The 21,247-nt window shown below is 45.3% G+C and overlaps 1 protein-coding gene across 1 annotated transcript; it reads right to left on the reverse strand.

The window, feature by feature from the left end:
• Positions 1–12,648: 12,648 nt before the first annotated feature.
• Positions 12,649–17,465, reverse strand: CRIPTO (cripto, EGF-CFC family member). Its single transcript, XM_086368386.1, has 6 exons — positions 17,045–17,465; positions 16,271–16,323; positions 16,054–16,188; positions 15,476–15,590; positions 15,287–15,396; positions 12,649–13,640 (listed from the first exon to the last, which is right to left on the reverse strand). Exons 1-6 carry the CDS (start codon positions 17,062–17,064, stop codon positions 13,528–13,530), a joined length of 546 nt encoding a protein of 181 aa, XP_086224512.1. The 5' UTR covers positions 17,065–17,465; the 3' UTR covers positions 12,649–13,527.
• Positions 17,466–21,247: the final 3,782 nt, after the last annotated feature.

Here is a 21,247-nt window from a genome sequence, read left to right on the forward strand (position 1 = left end):
TTTGACACATCCCCATCCTTCCCTGGTGGCTCAGACAGTAAGAATCTGCCTGTGATGCAGGAGACCTGGGTTCAATCCCTGGGTTGGGAAGATCTCCCAGAGAAGGGAATGGCTACCCACTCTAGCATTCTTGCCTGGAAGATCCCGTGGACAGAGGAGCCTGGCAGGCTACAGTCCACGGAATAGCAGAGTCTGACATGACTGAGTGACTAACAGCAAAAACAACATCCTTCTTGAGGCCTTCCTTACTTTTTGGCACAAGATGTTCCAGGCTTATCTTGTACCTTTCCTGCCCCAGCCCTGGTATCAGCCACTTCTCTTTGAAGCCCTGGCTCCTTTTACTAAGAAGGGTGTTGATGCAGCAAGACCAGGGTGCTGGGTGTGCCTATTGCAATGGAGAGGTCACAGCTTCCAAACCCTCTCAGCATCTGGGTTTCGAGCTTTCTGAAGTTGAGTTAGGGGGACGCTGCATAACCTAATGCTGCTTGATTGGTTTCTAGTTGCATTCATTCCTAAGACAGCCCCATACACTGGAAATGGGATGTTTTCTGAGTTGAGGGTTGGAACAATGCCCTCAGTGAACTTGGCTTGGCCTAGCAGGGCAGCTGCGAGAGCTATACAACTGAAGCAGTTCTTGGAGGATAGGAGAGAAGACGGGGCCACAGCCCGAGGAGAAGACTCCTGAAACAGCCACCAGACAGAGCGTTTGGAAAATGCAGCTGCTTTGCTCCTCATGTAGCTCCTGTCCCAGAGGAGACCCTGCTAGATGGAGATGTTGTTGCTTCTGCTGTTGATTTTGTTGTTATTGTACACTGCCTTTCTCCTTTCTTAAAAACAAGGAATTTGTGGTGATTCAATTTTTGTCTCAAAATGGTGAAGGAGAATTCCAGGGGTAGCCAGAGCCCAGCTGGACTTTGTGATGTTGTGCTCAACATGGCATATACTCTTAGCTCTGAGAGCTGAGTCATCGGATATGGTGGTGGGGATGGGCAGAGAGAGAGCAAAATAAAAACATGAAAATAGGACTCTCCGACAGATAACTACCCAGGTTTAAAAACCCTCCTCCAAATGGGCCAAGGGAAACCGATTAGTAAGACCAGCCTGCATACCAGGTATCCTAATCATTAAGAGTCATTCAGCTCTAGGCCAGTGGGGACCTGGTCTAGCCATCAGGCTCACAAATGGGACTTTGTGAGATCCTTTTTATAAGGAACAGGGCTGCTTTACTAAGCTTGGGGGCTTCGTGGAAGCAAAAAAGTTATGAATCTTTGGTTAGAAGAGGGCTGGCAGGAGATATACTTGCAGCCCAGACCAAGGAAGTGGAAGAGTCCCCAGGAAAGGCCATCCCCGATCTTTGCAATAGGGCTCTGAGAAGCCCCTCGTTAGAGGAAAGTACTTTCATTCAGCGCCAAGATGCAAATACTGCCCCTCAACAATGTTAGGCCTTTCACAGGCAAGTTCAAGGTCAGTAAGGCAGAAATCGGGGGAGGGCAACACAGCCTCTTACTAACCTGGGTTTTGCAACACTGCAAGTATTTATATGGGTTGCATGATATTTCTGGCCCTTAATTCAGCTCACTGGAGCAGGAAAGGCCTTCCTAGGGCTGGTAGCACCGAACTTTCCTGTTAAGAAAATGGTTGTTACTCTTTCTAATACTCCATGGAGTGAGTTTCATCCCCTAAAAAATTCACACTGCTTTACACATGACACATTAGTTACCCCATTGTTTCATACTTGCAAAGAATGTAAAATTAGTAAGATGATAAAATATTTAAATTTAAATAGAGGAGACTTTGCCAACAAAGACATTACTTTGTTGCAAAGGTCTGTCTAGTCAAAGATATGGTTTGTCCAGTAGTCATATATGGATGTGAGAGTTGGACCATAAAGAAAGCTGAGTGCCGAAGAACTGATGCTTTTGAACTGTGGTGTTGGAGAAGACTCTTGAGAGTCCCTTGGACATCAAGGAGATCAAACCAGTCAATCCTAAAGGAAATCAACCCTGAATATTCATTGGAAGGACTGATACTGAAGTTGAAGCTCCAATACTTTGGCCACCTGATGCGAAGAACTGACTCATTGGAAGAGACCCGGATGCTGGGAAAGATTGAAAGCAGGATGGGAATGGGGCAACAGAGGATGAGATGGTTGGACGGCATCACCGACTCAATGGACATGAGTTTGAGTAAGTTCTGGGAGTTGGTGATGGACAGGGAGGCCTGGCATGCTGCAGTACATGCAGCATGAGTTGCAAAGAGTCGGATGCGACTGAGTGACTGAACTGAACTGAGAGGAGACTAATTTTCTATGAGGGGGGCAGAGAAAGATGAAACTAATATTTACGTATGTTCTATTGTGAAGCATTTGATGCTGTATTATAGTTCTTTACTGATTGTCCTCACATGAGGTTCTTGTCCCTATTTTATAGACATGAAAACTGAGTCTGGGAAAGACTGAACAACAAGCCTATAATCTCACAGCTGGAAATGGCAGAGCTGAGGCTCAAACCTATGTCAGTCTGATCTCAAAGTCTGCAAGTGCTGTTGAAGCTGGTGTTTGTACCTGGTTGAAATTGGCCTGTATATTAGGCACATAGGATATCAATAGTAAATATCCATATAACAACATGATTAACATGTGTAACCTGATCCACACTTGAGGATGCCTCTACTTAAAGATTATTATCTGTCTTTTTTCTGCAGTGGCTCAGCAGTAACGAATCTGCCTGCCAATGCAGGAGATGTAGGTTCAATCCCTGGGTCGGGAAGATCCTCCTGGGGAAGAAAATGGCAATGCACTCCAGTATTCTTGCCTGGAAAATTCCATGGACAGAGGAGCCTGGTGGGCTACAGTCCATGGGGCTGCAAAAGGGTCAGACATAACTTAGAGACTAAACATACATGAAACGTGAAATATAGTCACCACAAGCAAGAGGTCTTTGGATAGCTGGGCCAAACCCAAGAGAAGTCTGGAAGCTGTGTTAGCAGTCCACAGCAGCACTGTGTCCCTGACTTTGTCATCCCTGGATGACTTTAGCCTTAAACCTGTGCTCCTTCACTGCGACCCGTGGGGTGGTTAAATAGGAAGTAGCTTACCATCTTTCATCTCCCTTCCTCTTCTCTCAGCAATTCCTTTTCCAGGGCTAATTCGCTTTCAGGCTCTGCCTGACCTAATGAAGAGGCTGGGAGCCCTGAGACATGACTGTAATTCTGCACAGCTGAACATTTAATATTGGTTTTGTAGGATGTTTTTTAACTTACAAAGTGCTTTCAATCACATTGTCTAATGAGTTATCAACAAGGGTTAGGAAAAGTGGTAAGAAGTAAGGTAAAGATGACAAAAAGTGTTAAGATGAGCCTGGGAATGAGGCTGATCCTCTGGAGAGGGGGTGGAGGTTGATGAAGAAAGATTGTGAAGGTGAGCCAGCCCCTGAGCACCAGGCAGAGGCAGGACAGGACTTGACAGAATCACTGACCCACAGGCCCCATTTCCCAAGACCCTTGCCCACTGCAGACCCCAGCTGATAGAGAGCCAGGAACCGTAATTTCTCCAAGAGACAGCTACGGTGAACTCTGACAGAAGCTTCCCTCTGACGCTTCATATGCCTTCATGTGGTCAGGACCACAGGACCATTTTGTGATGCGTTTATCTATGCCCTGGTGGCTTATCCTTAAGAACCTCATTTAGAATGGTGCTTTGCCAAAGATAAGAGTTGTGAAGTTGACAGGGCCTGGGACTGTGTCTCTCTTGGCCTGACCTTTTCTACTCCTTTATGAGTCTGATCCATATTCCATTACCTTCAGATAAGCTGTGCTTGCTTGGTGGGGAGTGGGTGCCAGTGAGTAAGCTGCCTGGATTCTACCAGCATTTTCACAGTCTTCCCTGCCATTCTGTACAGAAAAATGAGAATGGAGGCAGATTTTCCAGCAGTGCCGTGGGGAAAATTATTCTGGGCAAGGACTTTATGAACTCTTTCCAGCCACCAAAAATGAGGCTGCTGAGTCCAGGCATGTCTGGCCAAGCACGTCCTTACATTTCAAGGGAACAGCTTGGGAAGGGTGGGGTGAGGCCCACACAGCAGCCGCTCTCTGGCCAGCCCCGAGGCTGGCCGCATGAAGGGGGGTTGGGTTGGTGCCCTTGTGAGGGAGCTCCTCCTCCACTCCCCGCCCAGGATGCAGGTGGCTGAAAACAGGTATGCAGAGGATGGTACGCTGATGCCCTCTGTCAGGAGTGCAGCTGGTGGTCTGTGAGCCAGCACCCAGCCAGGGCCGCCTCTGCACAGTGGCGATACCAGCAGCTGGACCCGAGGGCCTCCCTCTACCCAGTCAGGACCCTGTGTTTTCCAGGATTTCCTGACGATGGTCTGCTCACTCCAGTGATGAGACGTGACTTGCTGCATAAAGTGGGTATCTATTCCCCACAGAGTGATAATACTGTTGTTTCAGATTTGAACGCTGAACCTGAGTATTTCCATTTGCTCCATATTTAGCACCACCTGCTCTGTACTTTTCCCCTCTGTGTAGCTGTCTCTCTACACCCCAGGCTGTGGGCACCATGGCCTGTGGGGTTATGTCCTGTGCATCCTGTGTGTTTGCCCCAGGCCTCTAGGACAATGCTTTGTCGCTGTTGTTCACTTCCTAAGCTGTGTCTGACTCTTTGCGACCCCATGGAATGTGGCACATCAGGCTTCCCTGTCCTTCACTATCTCCCAGAGTTTGTTCAAATTCATGTCCATTGCATCAGTGATGCTATCTAAACATCTTATCCTCTGCTGCCTTCAATCTTTCCCAGCATCACGGTCTTTCCCAAACAGTTGGCTCTTTGTATCAGGGCGCCAAAATATTGGAGCTTCAGCTTCAGCATCAGTCTTTCCCAGTGAATATTCAGGACTGATTTCCTTTAGGATTGACTGGCTTGATCTCCTTGCTGTCTAAGGGCTTCTCAAGAGTGTTCGTCAGCACCACAGTTTGGAAGCATCAATTCTTTGTCACTCAGCCTTCTTTTTGGCCCAATGCTCACATCCATACATGACCACTGGAAAAATCATAGCTTTGACTATATGAACCTTTGTTAACAAAGTGATGTCTCTGCTTTTTAATACAGTATCTAGGTTTGTCATAGTTTTCCTTCCAAGGAGCAAGCGTCTTTTAATTTCATGGCTGCAGTCACCATCTGCAGTGATTTTGGAGCCCAAGACAATAAAATCTGTCCCTCCTTCCACTTTTCCCCTTCTATTTGCTGTGAAGTGATGGGACTGGATGCCATGAATCTTTGTTTTTTGAATGTTGAGTTTTAAGCCAGCTCTTTCACCCTCTTCAAGAGGCTCTTTAGTTCCTCTTTGCTTTCTGCCATTAGAGTAGTATCATCTACATACCTGAGGTTGTTGACATTTCTCCTGGCAGTCTGTGGGGTTGTGATTCATCCAGCCTGACATTTTGCATGATGTACTCTGCAGATAAGTTAAATAAGCAGGGTGACAATATTCAGCCTTGTCATACTCCTTTCACAATTTGCATACAGCAAGCATTTTTTCCCGTACTAAATGTTTGTTAGCTCAAGAAAATCAGTAACGGTAGATGTAATTTGATTCAAACCCATATTTGGGGGATGAGATGGGGCTAGGGATGGAGGATGGGGCTTAAGGACCTGGAATGTGGAGTCAGTGTTGGAATCTGTCTTCACCTACCAGCTATTTGGCCTTGGGCAGGTTAGTCACCTTCTCTGAGTCTCAGTTTCTTTCGCTGTGAAATGGAGGTAGTGATAGTTACTCAACACTATTGTTGAAAGCATCAAATGGGATCACAAGCATGTACACATTTTCTAGCAAAGTTCCTGGCAAAGCAAGTCCACGATAGATGGATGAGTCTTGGAAACTGTTATGAAAACATTAAGAACCAAAGGGGTTAAATGAATTGTCCCAATTAATACAATGAGTACTATTTATTCAATTACACTACAGTGTGGGGTATGCGTACTTAGTCATATCTGACTCTTTGTGACCCCCTGGACTGTAGCCTGCCAGGCTCTTCTGTCCATGGGATTCTCCAAGCAAGAATACTGGGATGGGTAGCCACTCCCTTCTTCAGGTTCCAACAAAAGAAGCCACTGCAATGAGAAGCCTTGAGAATAGCCCCTGCTTGCCATAACTAGAGAGAAGTCTGCCTGGAGCAATGAAGACCCAGCTCAGCCAAAACCAAAAAACCCTATGGAAAAAAAGAGAAGATGATGAAGAGGCTAGCTAGGGCAGAGAGCTGAGTCCCAGGCAGCTGCTGTTCCTTCCCCTCCAGCCTGGGAGCCAGGAGATGGGCCTGGTCTTTGCCCTCACCTTGGGGAAGGATGGACCCCTCTACCTGCTGGGGCTGCCACCTCGGGCAAGTGTAAACATTGTTTTCAGGCAAGAGCAACAAAAAATGCTCTACTCCTGATGTATTCAGGGAAATCATCTATTGGATTTTAGTCCAAATGTCTTCCAAGGTGGAGGCTGTGCACAAAAAGGCTTAGGGGAGTCTGGCCACCTCTGATCATGCCAGGTGTCTTGCCCAGGAGTGGAGCAGAAGGGTGCTGGGAGCTGAAGGAAATGCCCTCAAGTGTGAACTCAAGTTACTCAGTACTGCTGTGTGGGGGTTGAACTCTGAAATGTTTTGCCATTTGCAGAAGAAAAAATAAAGAGAAAGAAAGAAGAAAGGGATACACTCCTCTTAATGATCCCATTAAAATGGGAACCTAATCTACCAACTTTCTAAAGCCATTGTTTTAGAACCAGGCCACGTGCTCAGCTCTGTTTATGTTTGGCCAGGGGTGTTTAGCACACGCTGCAGTGAGGCAGCCAGAGGGAAAACTGTTTGGAAGAGACTTACAGGAAAAGAGCTGATTCCTGGGAAGCCTGGTGGTGGGACCTCCCCGCCTCCCTTCCAAAACCTTTCTTGAGCACCACTCACATGCTGGCACTGGTGCCGGTGGGGATGATGATGAGCAGCCTGCCCGGGCCCTCATTCTGCCCACAGCACATGGAGGCTCAGGCCTTGAGACCACTTGCTGGCAATGGAGGGGGTGAGACTTGCTCCTAGGCCGTTGGAGTCCAAATCCACTGTGCTGGGAAAAAGACCAAGCTTTGGATGGCCAGCGCTTGGCAGCCTGAAAAGGTGTGTCTGAGGTTTCCTGCTCTTCTCCATCCTCTTTAAAGCCCCTTCTTTCTCATCACTCCACCTCTTCCCAGCAGAGGCCCCATCCAAGGAGGAGGCTTTTCTCCCCTATGTGCAGGAAAGAGCTTTCTTGGCTTCTTCCAGGGCCAAAGGGAAAAGTGGCTCTTCAATAAGAATTATCCTATCTACTGCATGATCTCCAGGAGCATGTGTATCTATTGAGTACCTATGGCTCTGAGCCTCCTTTTGGCCATTTTTCAATGGGCGGTTGTAACAACTCACTTCCCAGTGAGAGCACATGCCTCAGTGATTGATAGACACTAGGGGAAGGGCCACATCCATTTCGAAGAACATCAGTCAGGTCTGCCCACCTAACAGTTTCAAGTTGGAAAGAAGCTGGGGACCAGTAACATGGCCATACAGGGAGACGGTGCTGTCTTCCCAAATCCACACTCTAGATGTGGTTGCTGGCCCTGCAGACTAGCGTGCACCAGGCAGCTGTTATTACTTCTCCTAAGAAGTGAAATGAGGCACGGCTGAACTCAGAACTAGCTCCAGATAGCTGTGCAGAGTGACTCTTGCAGAGAAAACAATGAGCTTCCTATATTTTCCTGTGAAAGGTTGTTGCTGAGCCACGAAAGATGCCAGGATTCTTGGCCTCCAGAGGGGATGAAATCAATCTGGGGCCAGAGATGAGGCTTAATCACTCAGAGCTTTTGTGTAATAAGGTTTTATTAAAGTATAAAAAAGATAAAGAAAGCTTCTGACATAGACATCAGAAGGGGGCAGAGCCTAGAAATTGACTCTCTCACTTGGCTGGAGTGCACATCACCTATTGCTATATTACCTGGTGCTTCTAACTTGGGGCTTTTAGAAGCTCATGGAGTTACAAGGTAATTAGTTTTCTCTTCCTTCGTGGACTTCCCTCCTTCCCCTGCCCAGAGAGGAAGGAATCTTGGACTTGGGGTGACTCTGACCCTTGGTTAGGCTTTGCCTAGCCTGGCAGAGATGAAGCCAAGACCATCAACAACTCTGAGTGGAGACAGAGCCAAAGCTTTGAGAGAAAGGTCTTAGGCGAAGAATCTAACCAAGGCTGTTTTTTGTTGGATGGGGCATTTGACATTTCTGTTTGTAACTGGGATGTGTTTGTATAACTGGGACATACTTCAGAGTGGGAAACACCTTTTATCCAAATATCTCCAAGTACCATAGAAAAATGAACATCTTACTTTTCATGATTCCAGACAAAATTTGATTTTCTTCTCATAGCACATGGGTTTTGTTTTGATGGGCTAGTCTGGAAAATCTGACTGACATTTCTGATTGACATTGATTACATGCTGATGTATCTAGTATGTAGTCCTTGGCTTTTTTTTTTTTTCTGAATAAAAATAAACTAGAGTGATCTGGAATTAGATTATATCGCACTTGTCTTCTGATTCCCACTGCATGAGGGCTCCCTGTACAACTGGGGTTAATCTGTGATGGGTTAATTTACATCATGCATTCAACATAAGAAATAATTTTGTGGCTTAGAAGTGCTATATCACTTAGGAGAAGAATTGTGACCTCCCTCTTCTGCTTTCTTTTCTTCATTTATCCCCCCTCCCCCCCATCAGAGTTGACCTAGTGGGTGAGGTGGGCCAATTCTCCTGGGAGTTGCAGAGGCTCCTGGAAGTGACCACAGCTGGGGAGGGCCTTCTTCTCTGAAGGAGCCACAGACCATACTGAGGTCAGTTTTGTCACACAGCATGCTGCCTGTTCTTCCTGTCTTTATCATCTTCCCTCCCAATGGGGATGTAGGAGATGGTCTCCAGAAGTGTTAATTGTCTTTAATGCAGCTGTTAATGAGAAAGGAGATGATAAAGAACCAGTCCCCTTCCTGCCTTCCTCCCCTTCTTCTTCCCTCCCTCCCTCCCTCCTTCCCTCCCTCTTCCATCTACAGTATCTACAGAGCAGCTCTAGGGTCCCTGGAGGTTTGGCATCCAGGGGCTGAGAATGCTGACGGACCAGTGAGACAGACAGGAAAACAAATCAGGGTGTTGGAGTGTTATGGGATCTATGAGAGGCCTGTGGGGGGATTCAGCTCACAAAGTGGTCCTTCCCCCACAGTAGTTGGAGTAGGGGTGGGCAGGCAGGAAAAGTAGAAGGGGAAGGAGGGGTGGAGGCACAGATCATGTTTATCACCCTACCCTTGTGAGATGCTTGTATTACACAGGCCCAGCTGTACCTCTGCCAAGGTGGATATTGCATTGTTTTCTTTCCCATTTGTGGTTTATTGCAGGATATTGACTATAGTTCCTTGTGCTGTACAGTAGCACATCCTGTATGTAATAGTTTGTATCTGCTAGTTCCAACTCTCAATCTTTCCCTCCCCTACCCATCCCCCTTGGCATCTTCTGTATGAAGATGCATCTACTTGCATCATACAAGTCTTCTGAATGTCTGTGAGCCTGTTTTATAGATAAGTTCATTTGTGTTATATTTTAAATTCCCTATATAGGAGATATGCTATGGTATTTGTCTCCTTCTAAATTATTTCACTTTGTATGATCATCTCTGGGTCCATCCATATTGCTGCAAATGGTATTGTTTCATTTTTATGGCTAACATCCCATTGTATTTATGAGTATATAGATATGTACCACATCTTTATCTATTCAGCTGTTGGGCATTTTGGTTGCTTCCATGTCTTGGCTATTGTAAATAGTGCTGCTATGAACATAGAGGTGCATGTATCTTTTCAGATTTTGTCCAAATATAGGCCCAGGAGTGGGATTGCTGGATCATATGGCAACTCTATTTTTAGCTTTTTGGGGAACCTCCCTAGTGACTTTTTGACTCAGGAGTCCAAAGATCTGGTCTCTTACCTCAACGGGAGACAGCTCTGAAGGCCATCCCAGCCCTGGAGCTCCCACGGCCTCCGTAGAGGCCTGTTACACATAGCATCTCTGCTGCACAGCAACCGTGCAGTTAACTTCTTCCCGAAGGCAGCTCCCTGAAAGTGCTGTTTTCAGGAGCTCCTCCCAGGAAGCTCCTTCTGAACACCCACAGCTCAGCTTCGTGGGAACCTGACTAGGACTCATCCTAGAGATGGCCATTTTCCTCTGTGCTGTGGTTTCCTCCAGCTTCCTTTTATTTATTGACGTTATCATCACATAAAGCTGTCATTATTTTCACTGAAATAGAGACAACCCTTCTCCATCTAACCACTCATCTTGAAGTCGATTTTTTTCCCCTGTAATTTCATAGTTGTCCCTGGCTGACTGCCTTGCTCTCCCATGAACACTTCCATGGACCTCACAAATTTGTAACCTCACAAATATAAACATTATAACTAATTCTTGCCTTTACTCTTTACAAATTCTTAACTTCCCGTTATAAAATCAATTCTGTGCAATTGTAGTTAGCTTAGAAAACAAGATGAAAATCTACCCATAATCCCTCTACTTGGAAATGACCATTTCAATATTTTCATGTTTCTTACCTTTTATGAACTCTAGTTGAAGCTACACTATACTCTGCTTTCTCATCTGACATTGTGTTTTACACATTTCAAGTCATTAAATATTCTAAAGATGGTACTTTAAAGGTGCTCGTATTCCAAGGTTAAGGTTGAGTTCTTATGCAAGAAACCCTTCTCTGATGTCAGGCCTCTGGGTCAGCAACAGTGTTTTGAGTGAACCAGGGCGAGTCCACCCACTTGGAGTAACAGGGCCAGAGGGCAACATGCTTTCCAGCTAGTGTGGACCCAGGTGTGTCTTTATAGTTTCCCATGTGGACACTTCAAGAAGTCTGGGAGGCTTTTGAGGGTAGAATCTAGAGTCTTTTGCATCCCCTTGAACACCATTTCTGAGAATATACTTTTTGTTCATGATTTTAGATAGCATACAGGTGAACATTATTATTATTCATTTTTGTTCTTTAAAATTTAGGAACTGGTATAAATTATTCAGGCTTCACAAATGCTATTGTTTTAGACAGTTAAAAGCACTTAAAAAAAAGTGGATAGATACTCAAGATCACCAATGACTAGGGAAATGCAAATCAAAACCACATAAGATACTACTTCATACCCACTAGGATAGCTATTATGAAAAAAGATAAAAGCCGTGCCCAGAAAGCAATAGGGTGCAGGAAAAGTGGAATATTTATGCATTGCTGATGGGCGTGTAAAATGGTGAAGCTGTTGTGGGAAACGTACAGTAGTTCTTTACAAAATTAAAACAGAATTATGATATGATCCAGCAATTCCACTTGTGAGTCTATACATCAAAGAACTGAAAGCAGGGACTGGAAGATAGTATTTATACACCAATGTTCATACCACATTATTAATAATAGCCAAAAGGTAGAAACCAAATGCCATTAATGGATGGATAACCAAATGTGGTATACATATAATGGAATATTTATTTGGCCTTTTAAAAGAAATGAAGTTCTGACACATGGGTGAATCTTGAAGACAGTATACTAAGTAAAATATGCCAGTCACAAAAGGATGTGTTGACTACTTATGTGAGGTGTCTAGAATAAACTCATGGACACAAAATAGGCTAGTGGCTGCCAGGGGCTGTGGGGAGGAAAAATGAGTTGTTATTGAGTTTCAGTTTGAAAAGATGAAAAAGTTGTGAAAATGGATGGTGGTGATGGTTGCCCAATAGTGTGAATGTACTTAATGTCACTGAACTTTACTCTTTAAAAATGGTTGAAATGATAATGAGTGAGTATAAATTACAATTTTAAGCACAGGTGATGTGGCCCAAATAAGGTGGAATGTGAATGTCCAAGTTTGGAGAACACAGTCCCAACTGTGTTCACATTATGGTTAGGGATCACAGCAGTTTCATGAAATGAGACAAAGCCTTATTTCAATACTCTGAGGTTCTTTTTTAATTTTTTCATTTCTGGGCTAAAAATGTTTTAAAGCAATTTGTGGTAAATAGGAAGGTAGAGAAGAACTGTGACATTTGTTGAGGAACTTGTGCTAGAGTTTTAGTTGGTTCACTTCATTCTAACACGGTGGTGTAGTGACCAACATGGTTCAGACTAGGAAACTGGGCCCCATTCCAGTGAGTGGCCAGACCAGCCCTCCGCACTGGGCAGCCCCCTCTCCAGCTCTGAGCTCTCTTGGTGGGATCTCTCACTGCCTCCTTGCTTATCCCATTTCACCTTCTGTCACTGGACATTGCAAAAAACAAAAGAAAATTCCACTCTTCTGGAATTTTGCATCTGTAGGGCATTCATTTGGAAAACCACGAATTATGGACCCAGCAGTATGTAAATAATGGAAACAGATCTTGTCCCTCACAGCAGAGCACACACACCAAAGCCACAGACAAAACTGGGCACTTGCGCTCTGGGCCTTTCCAGTTCCCTCGGCTTTACGCCTGTCGTAGTCATCACGGTCCATACGAAAACAAAATAATACACCCTCACTGTGGAAAACAGAGAAGTGAGAGGAAAAATGCTTCCACCTAGAAATAACCACAGTTCACACATTGGTCAACGCACTTCCCACTTTTACTGGACAGATCAGATACATATTTTTAAAATTGGCTTTACAATATATGGTTTTATCACTGGCTTACAACTAAACATACTGTGAACATTCTATCACCATTGAAAGAATTGCATAGTATAGAGAAATCATAATGTATTAATCAATCTTTATATATCAGGGGAATTTAGATAGTTTTTTTAAAGGAGACTTTATTCTTTTTACAAATCCTTCAGAAAACAGGTGCCCTTGTCTCATACAGCTTCCTATAGATGATAGAAACTTGCCCTTCAACTTAGCCTTTTAATTTGCTTCTCTGTAGCCACCAGATCAACCAAGACATTCATTTTATTTTCTCAAATCTCTCCCATTTGCTCCCACTTTTCTACCTAGTCACCCAGGATACACGCACACCTCCATTACTCTGGCACCCCGTCTCTCACCATGGATATCTGCCCCCTCCCTTTTCCTCTGCTCCCCTTACAGGTCCCTCCTTTCCAAGATACTATCTTAACTGATGTCAATCAACTCCACTCAAAGCTTTATGCTCAGTTCCACATTGAGAGTAACCTTTAATAGTCTAAATATAGAATTCAATTGTTTAAAGGAAGTTATCTGTAAGCCCTTGGCAGTTACCTGTATCAGAAACACAGGAGTTGGGCACAAGATATGGCTTACTCTTTTTTTTTTTTAATTAGTTTTTTGGAGAGGGCAGGGCAGAGGAAAGTAATTGGTGCTTCAAGGAAATCTTTTTAGGGACCACAGGGAAATCTATTCACTATTTCAAGGCAACTAACAAATTATCATCTCTCAGTTGGGACATTAGAGAGACAGCCTTTACAGGTCATGAAATCTGCATGACAAATGTTGAAAACAAATGTGGGTTAATAATAACTTTGTATAGCAAGGCAGATGCCAGGTAGCACAAGAGCACACACAGACAGTGTTAATTCTGGAGTCCTGGAAGCTGTGAGGTGCTCATCTATCACATGGCCGTCTGGAAGATAGAGACACTTGGTCATTAAAGAAGATTCCTCTGGCACTTTATCCTGTTGCCCACACGGGTGACTCATCTACATGAGCCCCAAAGCAGTTAGGGTCCAGGATTGAGTACAATGTGTTTATGGGATCAACAGTACCTACCAATTACGTGTAGTCAGACTCCCCTGAAAAAATATTTTGACAGAAGATGCCACAGGCCCACTGTTAACTTGGTCTTTCTCAGACCTGGTAATCCAAGCTTGCCAGTGAAGCCTATAATTGCTGGCGTGTGGCAGAACTTGGTTGGGATCTGATGATAAGGAGACAGCACGTTTTGGGCCCCAAGTTCTGGGGAGAAAATATGGTCCCTACCTATCCAACTATTCCACCACACCTTCCAATCACCTACCCTGGGTCTGATGTGTATGTGTATTTGTGTGTGTGTGTTTGTCAGTCAGTCATGTCCAGCTTTTTATAATCCCATGGACTGTTGCCTGCCAGGCTCCTCTGTCCATGGACTTCTCCAGGAAATCTTCCCAATCCAGGAATCAAACCCAGATCTCCAGCATTGCAGGCGGATTCTTTACCATGTGAGCCACCAGGAAAGCCCACCTGGGTCTGATACCCAATGCAAATAGAAAAGACAATCCCTGCCTGGATCGGTGTCCCATCTTGTGCTCAATGAAGCATTTGTTTTCATTTTCAATTTGTTGAATATTTTCAATTTCTAACGTCTGCAGGGTCAGGACTAGGAGAGGCCTCTGAACTAGGGTGGCCTCTGAAATCTGGCTCAGGTTGGGGTAGGGAGCAAACCCTCTCCTCTTGTTTTCCTTTATGTTCCTGCCCTTCCTGTCATTGTTTTCCTCAAATCAGTAAAAATCAATAAGGTGAACGGGTTCTGAGACCAATCACCAGGGAGTGCTGTACAGGGACCTTTTAGGATCCATGAAGAAGCTCCTATGAAAGGAGAAGGGGGCTCAGATCCTCCCGTGGAATTTAAGTATAATACTTGAAGTTGGGTTCTCCCATGCCCACTCTGGGCTTCCCTTGTGGCTCAGCTGGTAAAGAATCCGCCTGCAATGCAGGAGACCTGGGTTTGATCCCTGGGTTGGGAAGATCCCCTGGAGAAGGGAAAGGCTACCTACTCCAGTATTCTGGCCTGGAAAATTCCATGGACTGTATAGTCCATGGGGTTGCAAAGAGTCCAACACGACTGAGCGACTTTCACTTGCAAATTAATTAGCAGACGGCTGCCTTCACTTGCAATCCCACTCTGGGGTGAGCACAAACTGAGCTGCCCCTCTGGAGTCTGTCTGGGTCTCCCTGCCCAAAGAAAGGAACACCAGAGAGCATCTCTTGGTATTTAAGAGGCCAAGGCTTTTCTTGTTTATTTTCCTCTACAGAGTTTCACATCCTATAAAGTGTCAGGTAGACTCAAAGTAACTCTCCACCTGAAAGGTGGCACAACTAGCCTCATACTGAGGAAGTTAATATCAAGGGCGCCAGGATGAACATCCAATCTGGAGTCCTCGATGCTTTTACAAGCAGACCTTGACTGACAGTTTCCAGCAAGCCATGTGGTAAGGGGAAAGACCCTATTAACTAAGTGTCCACAGGCCACTAACTAAGCTGAGAAGGCAAAAGAGGGGACCCTCTGCTTACCACAACCAGGTAGGAATGACTGAGGAAAGCAGCGAAGCTGGCCATGCCAGCATTTACACATGGAACACTTCCTGGGCAGCCAGGTGTCATGGGGCACAGACCCACAGTTCCTGAGGATGAATGGACATGCAGATTTTAAATCCCCACTTCTCCTCCCCTCTCCACCCCCAGCCCCTTTCAAGGACTTACTCTTTGCGAGAGTCATGCTCACAGTTGCGTCCATAGAAAGAGGGAGGGCAGGCACAAAAGGATCCCAGCATGCAGGTTCCCCCATTCAAACAGCAGGTTCTGTTCAGCTCCTTACCTGAAATGTAAGAAGAGGTGGCTGAGAGGGGTGGAGGGACTGAAAAGTGAGTTCTCTTAAAAGGTTAATATGGCGGTAAGGACTTAATCTCCCCAAAGTGTTTGCAGATGTCTAAACATTGTAAATCTCACTGAACAAGACTCTACTTTTTAGTGTTCCTTTGACTACCTGTGCTTTTGAGCAGAGAAATCTTTTTTCATGCACCAGCCAGTGGTGGTACCTGGAATCCCCAGAGTGACGTGGGATCAGGTGAGGGAAACTTGTGTTCTGCTAGAGAAACTGTGTTCTGCGGTGGGGTGGAGGGCAGTGTGAAGTGCATGCCTGTATTGTCCCCAGAATCAAACCCAGCTCCAGAATCGGATGCTCACTCTTTTAGGCGAAAGTGTCAAAAAGATACTCAGAAAACACATAAAGGACCACGATAAAGATACCACACTGTACATCTAAGGCGGGTACGTCTTACTCTTTTGGATTCCCATGGATGCTACAAACTGGGAAGGCTGGTGACGAATTGCAGGCTCCTCTTGGGACCAAAGGCCATCATCTCTGAAGGCCAGCTCTCCCTGTGATGGACGGGCAAGTTCAAGGTCACCCAATCCTGAATGACAAAATTAACTCCTTGAGTCTATGTTCCAGGCCACTTGAAAATTGCCAGTGATCAAAAGAACAAAGTCTCTTACCAGCGACTAATCCCAGTTCAAGTGCTCTGGAAAAGGCCATGATCAAAATCACACTAGGAAGAGGAAATCAGACCTCCATTAGCAAAACAAAGCAAATAAAATCCCTTTGAGTTAACACCACAGGCCACTAGGGAGAGAAATCCTACAGCAGCACTTTCCTCCCCACCTCTTTTCTTTTTACATAATTAATTTATGTAACAACCCAAAGAAAGATGATGAGAATAAAGTCCAACTAATTTCCAACTCTTTCCAATACGTACCCTCATATGCATATGAGGATTCTGCTTTCTATGTCACATAGTTTTCTCCTGCACCTAGTTTTCATAGTAATTTTAAATGGCTGGATGACATTCAATGTTATTAACAAATCCCATTTCACAAACTATTTCATTTACACCATTTAAAAGATGTTCAAGGTTAAAAAACATTTCCCATTATTCTTAACGGTTTCCAAATATTGAAAACCTGTCTATAACTTCAACCTTCTCAGAAGTATATTTTAAATTTCGTTGTAATATTGACTTGTTCTTACAAAAGAGGAGGAAACCACTAGTCATGTCATAGGCAGAGCCAGTAACCTGACTGGAGATGTTAAAAGCCAATAACGCAGGTAGATGCAACTGTAAGTTCCAGGTCTTTTGGAAAAACAGCAGCACGGTTGGCAGCTCTTTAAGGTTTGAATGAGATGAATAGAACAACGCAGAGGTACAGAACACGTTTCCTAAGCTGGCAAACTCTAGTAATAAAAGGTTCACACTCAAGATCGGTTCATACCTGTAAGAGAAGCGCTCCATCTTCCTCTGGTCTGTGGCCCCTAACAATTTAGAAGAAAAAAAAAAAAATTAACCCGGCTTTAATTCACAGTCATTGCCAAAATACCCAAAGGAAAATGTTAATTTCTTGACGTGAAAAAGAGTATTTTAAAAGAAAAATATCCCAGATGAGAAATATGCTTTCCCCCAAAGTTCTTAGAAGCAGAAGTCGGGCGGTCCGGCGAAACTAGGGGACTCCTCACGGGTCTGTCCTAACAAACGCTTGGACTATAACCTTTAGGGAGATTCACTTTCCTCAGTCGCAAGCCCGGGGGTTGTGGGGACAACCCTCCGGTGGGCGGGGAGGCGGCGGCCCGTTCGCATTACAATGCTTAAACACTCCGGGGTGGAGGTGAGAGGCTGCGAGGCGGCCAAACAAAGAGAGAGTGGAAAAGGCCATTCTTGTAAAACTGTTGCTAATTAGCCCTAATGTCTGTATCATTAGTTTCGGGTTAAAAATATCAGATTTGCTGTTTAAAAAGGGGGGGGGGGAGGGGCAAACCAATTACTGTATCGAGGTGGTGGAAAAGTATTGCTTTAATCAGGAAAACCGAAACACCAAGTCTGGGTCTCCCAAGGAGTTGATGTTTTATAAGTTTTATTTCCCGAAATTTGCTTTCATTTTTGGTTTTCCCAGGAAAGGTGTGTTGAGCCCGTGCTCCGAGAAGGGTGTGTCTCCGCGGGTGGAAGGGAAAGGTGAGGACTCAGGGAAAGTTAGGGTTAGGACAGAAGTTCAGGGTCAGGAAGGGGTTCCTGCCCCCGCTGGAGTGAATGGGTGTAAATTCCAGGCGCACCTGAATTGCAAGCGAGGCTGGAAGGAAGCGCAGCCGGCGCCAGGCGGGTGGGTGGGCTAGGGGAGGCGAGCAGCGAGGCGGAGTGTCCGGCCGGCCAGGGCCTGCGCCTGCCTGCTGGACCACAGGCCGGGGCGCAGCCGCTAGCGGTCTGCGCACCGGGTGCCAGGCCTGCTCCAGGAAAAGGATGTAGAAACACGGCCGTCTAGCCTGGGAGGCCATTTCAGCTTTGCCACTGGGTTTCATTGCATTTTAACAGTCTCCCAGCGCTCAGTGTGCAGTCTCTTCCATCCCCTTAGTCTGCCCTGTCCCCCACTCCCCCGACAACACAGGAATTAACCCGATTTAGCTGTGTCCCGTATTACCCTAAAAGTATTTATTTGGTGATGTCAGTAAGCTCCAGACGCTGCTGCTGGAGAGGCCTGTCCCTGAGCCCCGAGGCCTCTTGAAACAGAACAGGACCCTTTGGGGCCCTCTCAGATATAAAAAGTCCCTCCGTGTCCCTTGTCTCCTGTAAGTCACACAGGAGCAGGCTCAAGCAGTTAATGATTGGGACAATAGAGTCACAGAATCTTTAGTTCCTCCCTGAAGAAGGCAGATAAGTGTCTGATGCACATTCCTGAGCTGTATTGCAGATACCTAAATTGCCACCAAAGGGAAAAGGCTAACTGCATGATGACTGGACTGTAGCCATGACGTAAGTTGCTCCATCTTGAGCCGCAATGATTCTCTGAAAGTGAAAGTGGCTCAGTCGTGTCCGACTCTTTGTGACCCCATAGTCTATACAGTCCATGGAATTCTCCAGGCCAGAATACTGGAGTGAATAGCAGTTCCCTTCTCCAGGAGATCTTCCCAATCCAGGGATTGAACCCAGGTCACCCACATTGCAGGTGGATTCTTTACCAGCTGAGCTACCAAGGAAGCCGTATGTCTGGCCAGCACAATTCCAAGAATTGGCCTCAAGAGAATGGGGAAAAAAACTGACCCTGGAGTTGAAGATTAACTGGGCTTGAAACAATCAAGATGACACTGACACAACCTGCTACTTGGCTCCAACAGACCTTAGCCCACAAAACTTCCCTATTTCAAGGTGGATGAGATTGGTTTACTAACCTACTTTCTTGAATTTCCTCTGGGAGTGGGTCAATGCTTGAAGGAATCCTTAAATTGGAATTTTATCTTCTAGTCAAGGGGATCATAATTGGCATGACGAGTCTTTGCAAAATGATTACTTAAAATGTTAATAATGAGATGCATCTTTTGGAGTCTCAGTGGGCATGTGAGGGAAGCAGAGAATATTTCTTATACCAGGTCAGATCCTTCCACTCTAACAGTTCTTCGTTGCCCATGTTCTGCTTGAAATTACAGAAGACTTCTTCACCGTTTTTCCCTAGACGTGGAAGGAAAATCTGACAGTGGGGGTTGTCACTGAGGAAGTAAGACTCTAACTAGGGACTGTCAGCAACTCAGCATTCCAAGTCTCTTTCTTTCCCTTTCTTTCTTTTCTTTGGCTGCACTGAGCAGCTTTGGGGCCTTAGTTCCTGATCAGGGATCAAAACTGTGCCCCAACAGTAGAAGTGTGACGTTCTAACCACTGAACCATCAGGGAACTCCTCCAAATCTAATTCTTCATTGTTTACTATGCCTGACTTCTACCATTAGCTTGGCTTAGCTTGCTACAGATAGAGAAAGCTGTTGATGCATATCAAGATTGAGGATTAGTTTTTCTATAGGTCTCACTTCTGTTCCCTACTCTCCAGGATTAGCTGACCAAAGATTTGTTCCAATCGCAAGCAAGACCTGATGGCTACTTGGAACCTTGTGATGGGGACAGTCATCTCTGGATATAAAAGACTGCCCCCTCCCCTGCACAGAGCCCCTTCCTCTTTTCCCTGGGTAATCTCTGAGCAAACCTGGGGATTTGGTTCTTTGTGACCTGAGTCTCTGTCTCTCCAGGGTTGCTGGCTTCCTTAATAAGGTTATCTTTCCTTTTACCTAACACTTGTCTCTCGGTATTGGACTCTAGAGCAAAGAGCCGCTGAGAGTGGGTTTGGTAACACTTTCACCTAATACCTGAGTGCTCCAGATAATTTAATTTGTTATTAAATACATCCTAAGTCATGAGTGAAAGTTACAGTGTTACTCACCCATTTGTGTCTGACTTTTTGCAACCCCATAGACTGTAGCCTGCCAGGCTCCTCAGTCCATGGAATTTCCCAGGCAAGAATGCTGGAGTGGGTAACCATTCCCTTCTCCAGGAAATCTAGGGATTAAACCTGAGTCCCCTGCATTGCAGGCAGATTCTTTACTGTCTGAGCCACCAGGGAAGCCCCTAAAGTCATGAGTAGTTTTTAAAAATCATCTATGCCTAATTTCTAAGGTAAAAGCCCTCCATTTACCTAATATTGCCAGGCACACAAATGTGAAACTTTTATCTAGTGCTGAAATGGCCCAACTCATCTGAGGACTTAATGAAACTCAGGTTCTTTATGTCTTGGTGCAGAAGGAATTCAGTAACAGGCAAAGTGATAGGTAAGAAGTATAGATTTATTAATATACTTTGTAATGAAGTTGCAGGAAAATGGAGCCCGAAAGGATGGTCATGCCCCAGGTCTCAGGTGAGTTCCTGGGATGGGCCACCAAATGAAGGTGCTTGGCTTTGAGTAGGAAGGAATTCAAGAGTGAGCCACAGGAAAGTGAAAGCAGAAATACATATTCCACAGGCAGAATGTGGTCCATCTCAGAAGGCAAGAGCGACACCGAATTGTTGGGGTGGTTAGTGGGAGGATTATTTCATTTATTTTGAGGAATTAGACCACTGCCCCCTTTTTGGCCTTCCCTCTCAGAACAGTCATGGTGCCACAGGATGTGTCATTTCGAATATGCTAATATATTTCAATGAGCTCTTAATGAGGCTACTGGAAGTCAAATCTTCCACCATCTTGAGCCTAGTCAGCTCTAGCCAGTTTCTGTTGTCTGCAGTTTTTGTCAACGGCTGTGTCATTTTTTAAGGACTGTGCTCTGCCCCCTTCCCACGGCAGAACAAATCACAGCATCTGAGACCATTTCAGCATCCCTGTCTACCGTGTGAGTGTGACGAGTCCATAGGTATAAAGAAGAGTGGTTATTTGCTTCTACACCAGCAGTTTAATTCTTGGGGGAATTAAATTTTAAATGATCTTTATTGGAAGGTAGGTCCCCATCAGAGCAATGGTGGAGTGGGATGCAGCCTATTTACTTAAAGCTGGTAGTTACTCCACTGTGGCTGACTAATTCCTGCTGTGCTTCAGCTCCCTGTGTGGCTGTCCAACTTGTTAAAAAGCTTCATGTGTCACTCTGAGATTCAGAGGGAATGAGGAACTTGGCCTAAAGCT

Source organism: Bos grunniens, chromosome 22 (assembly GCF_055505025.1).
Source record: "Bos grunniens cultivar Pamir isolate PY7600 chromosome 22, Bosgru_T2T1.0, whole genome shotgun sequence".
In the NCBI taxonomy this organism is placed as follows: Eukaryota; Metazoa; Chordata; class Mammalia; order Artiodactyla; family Bovidae; genus Bos; species Bos grunniens.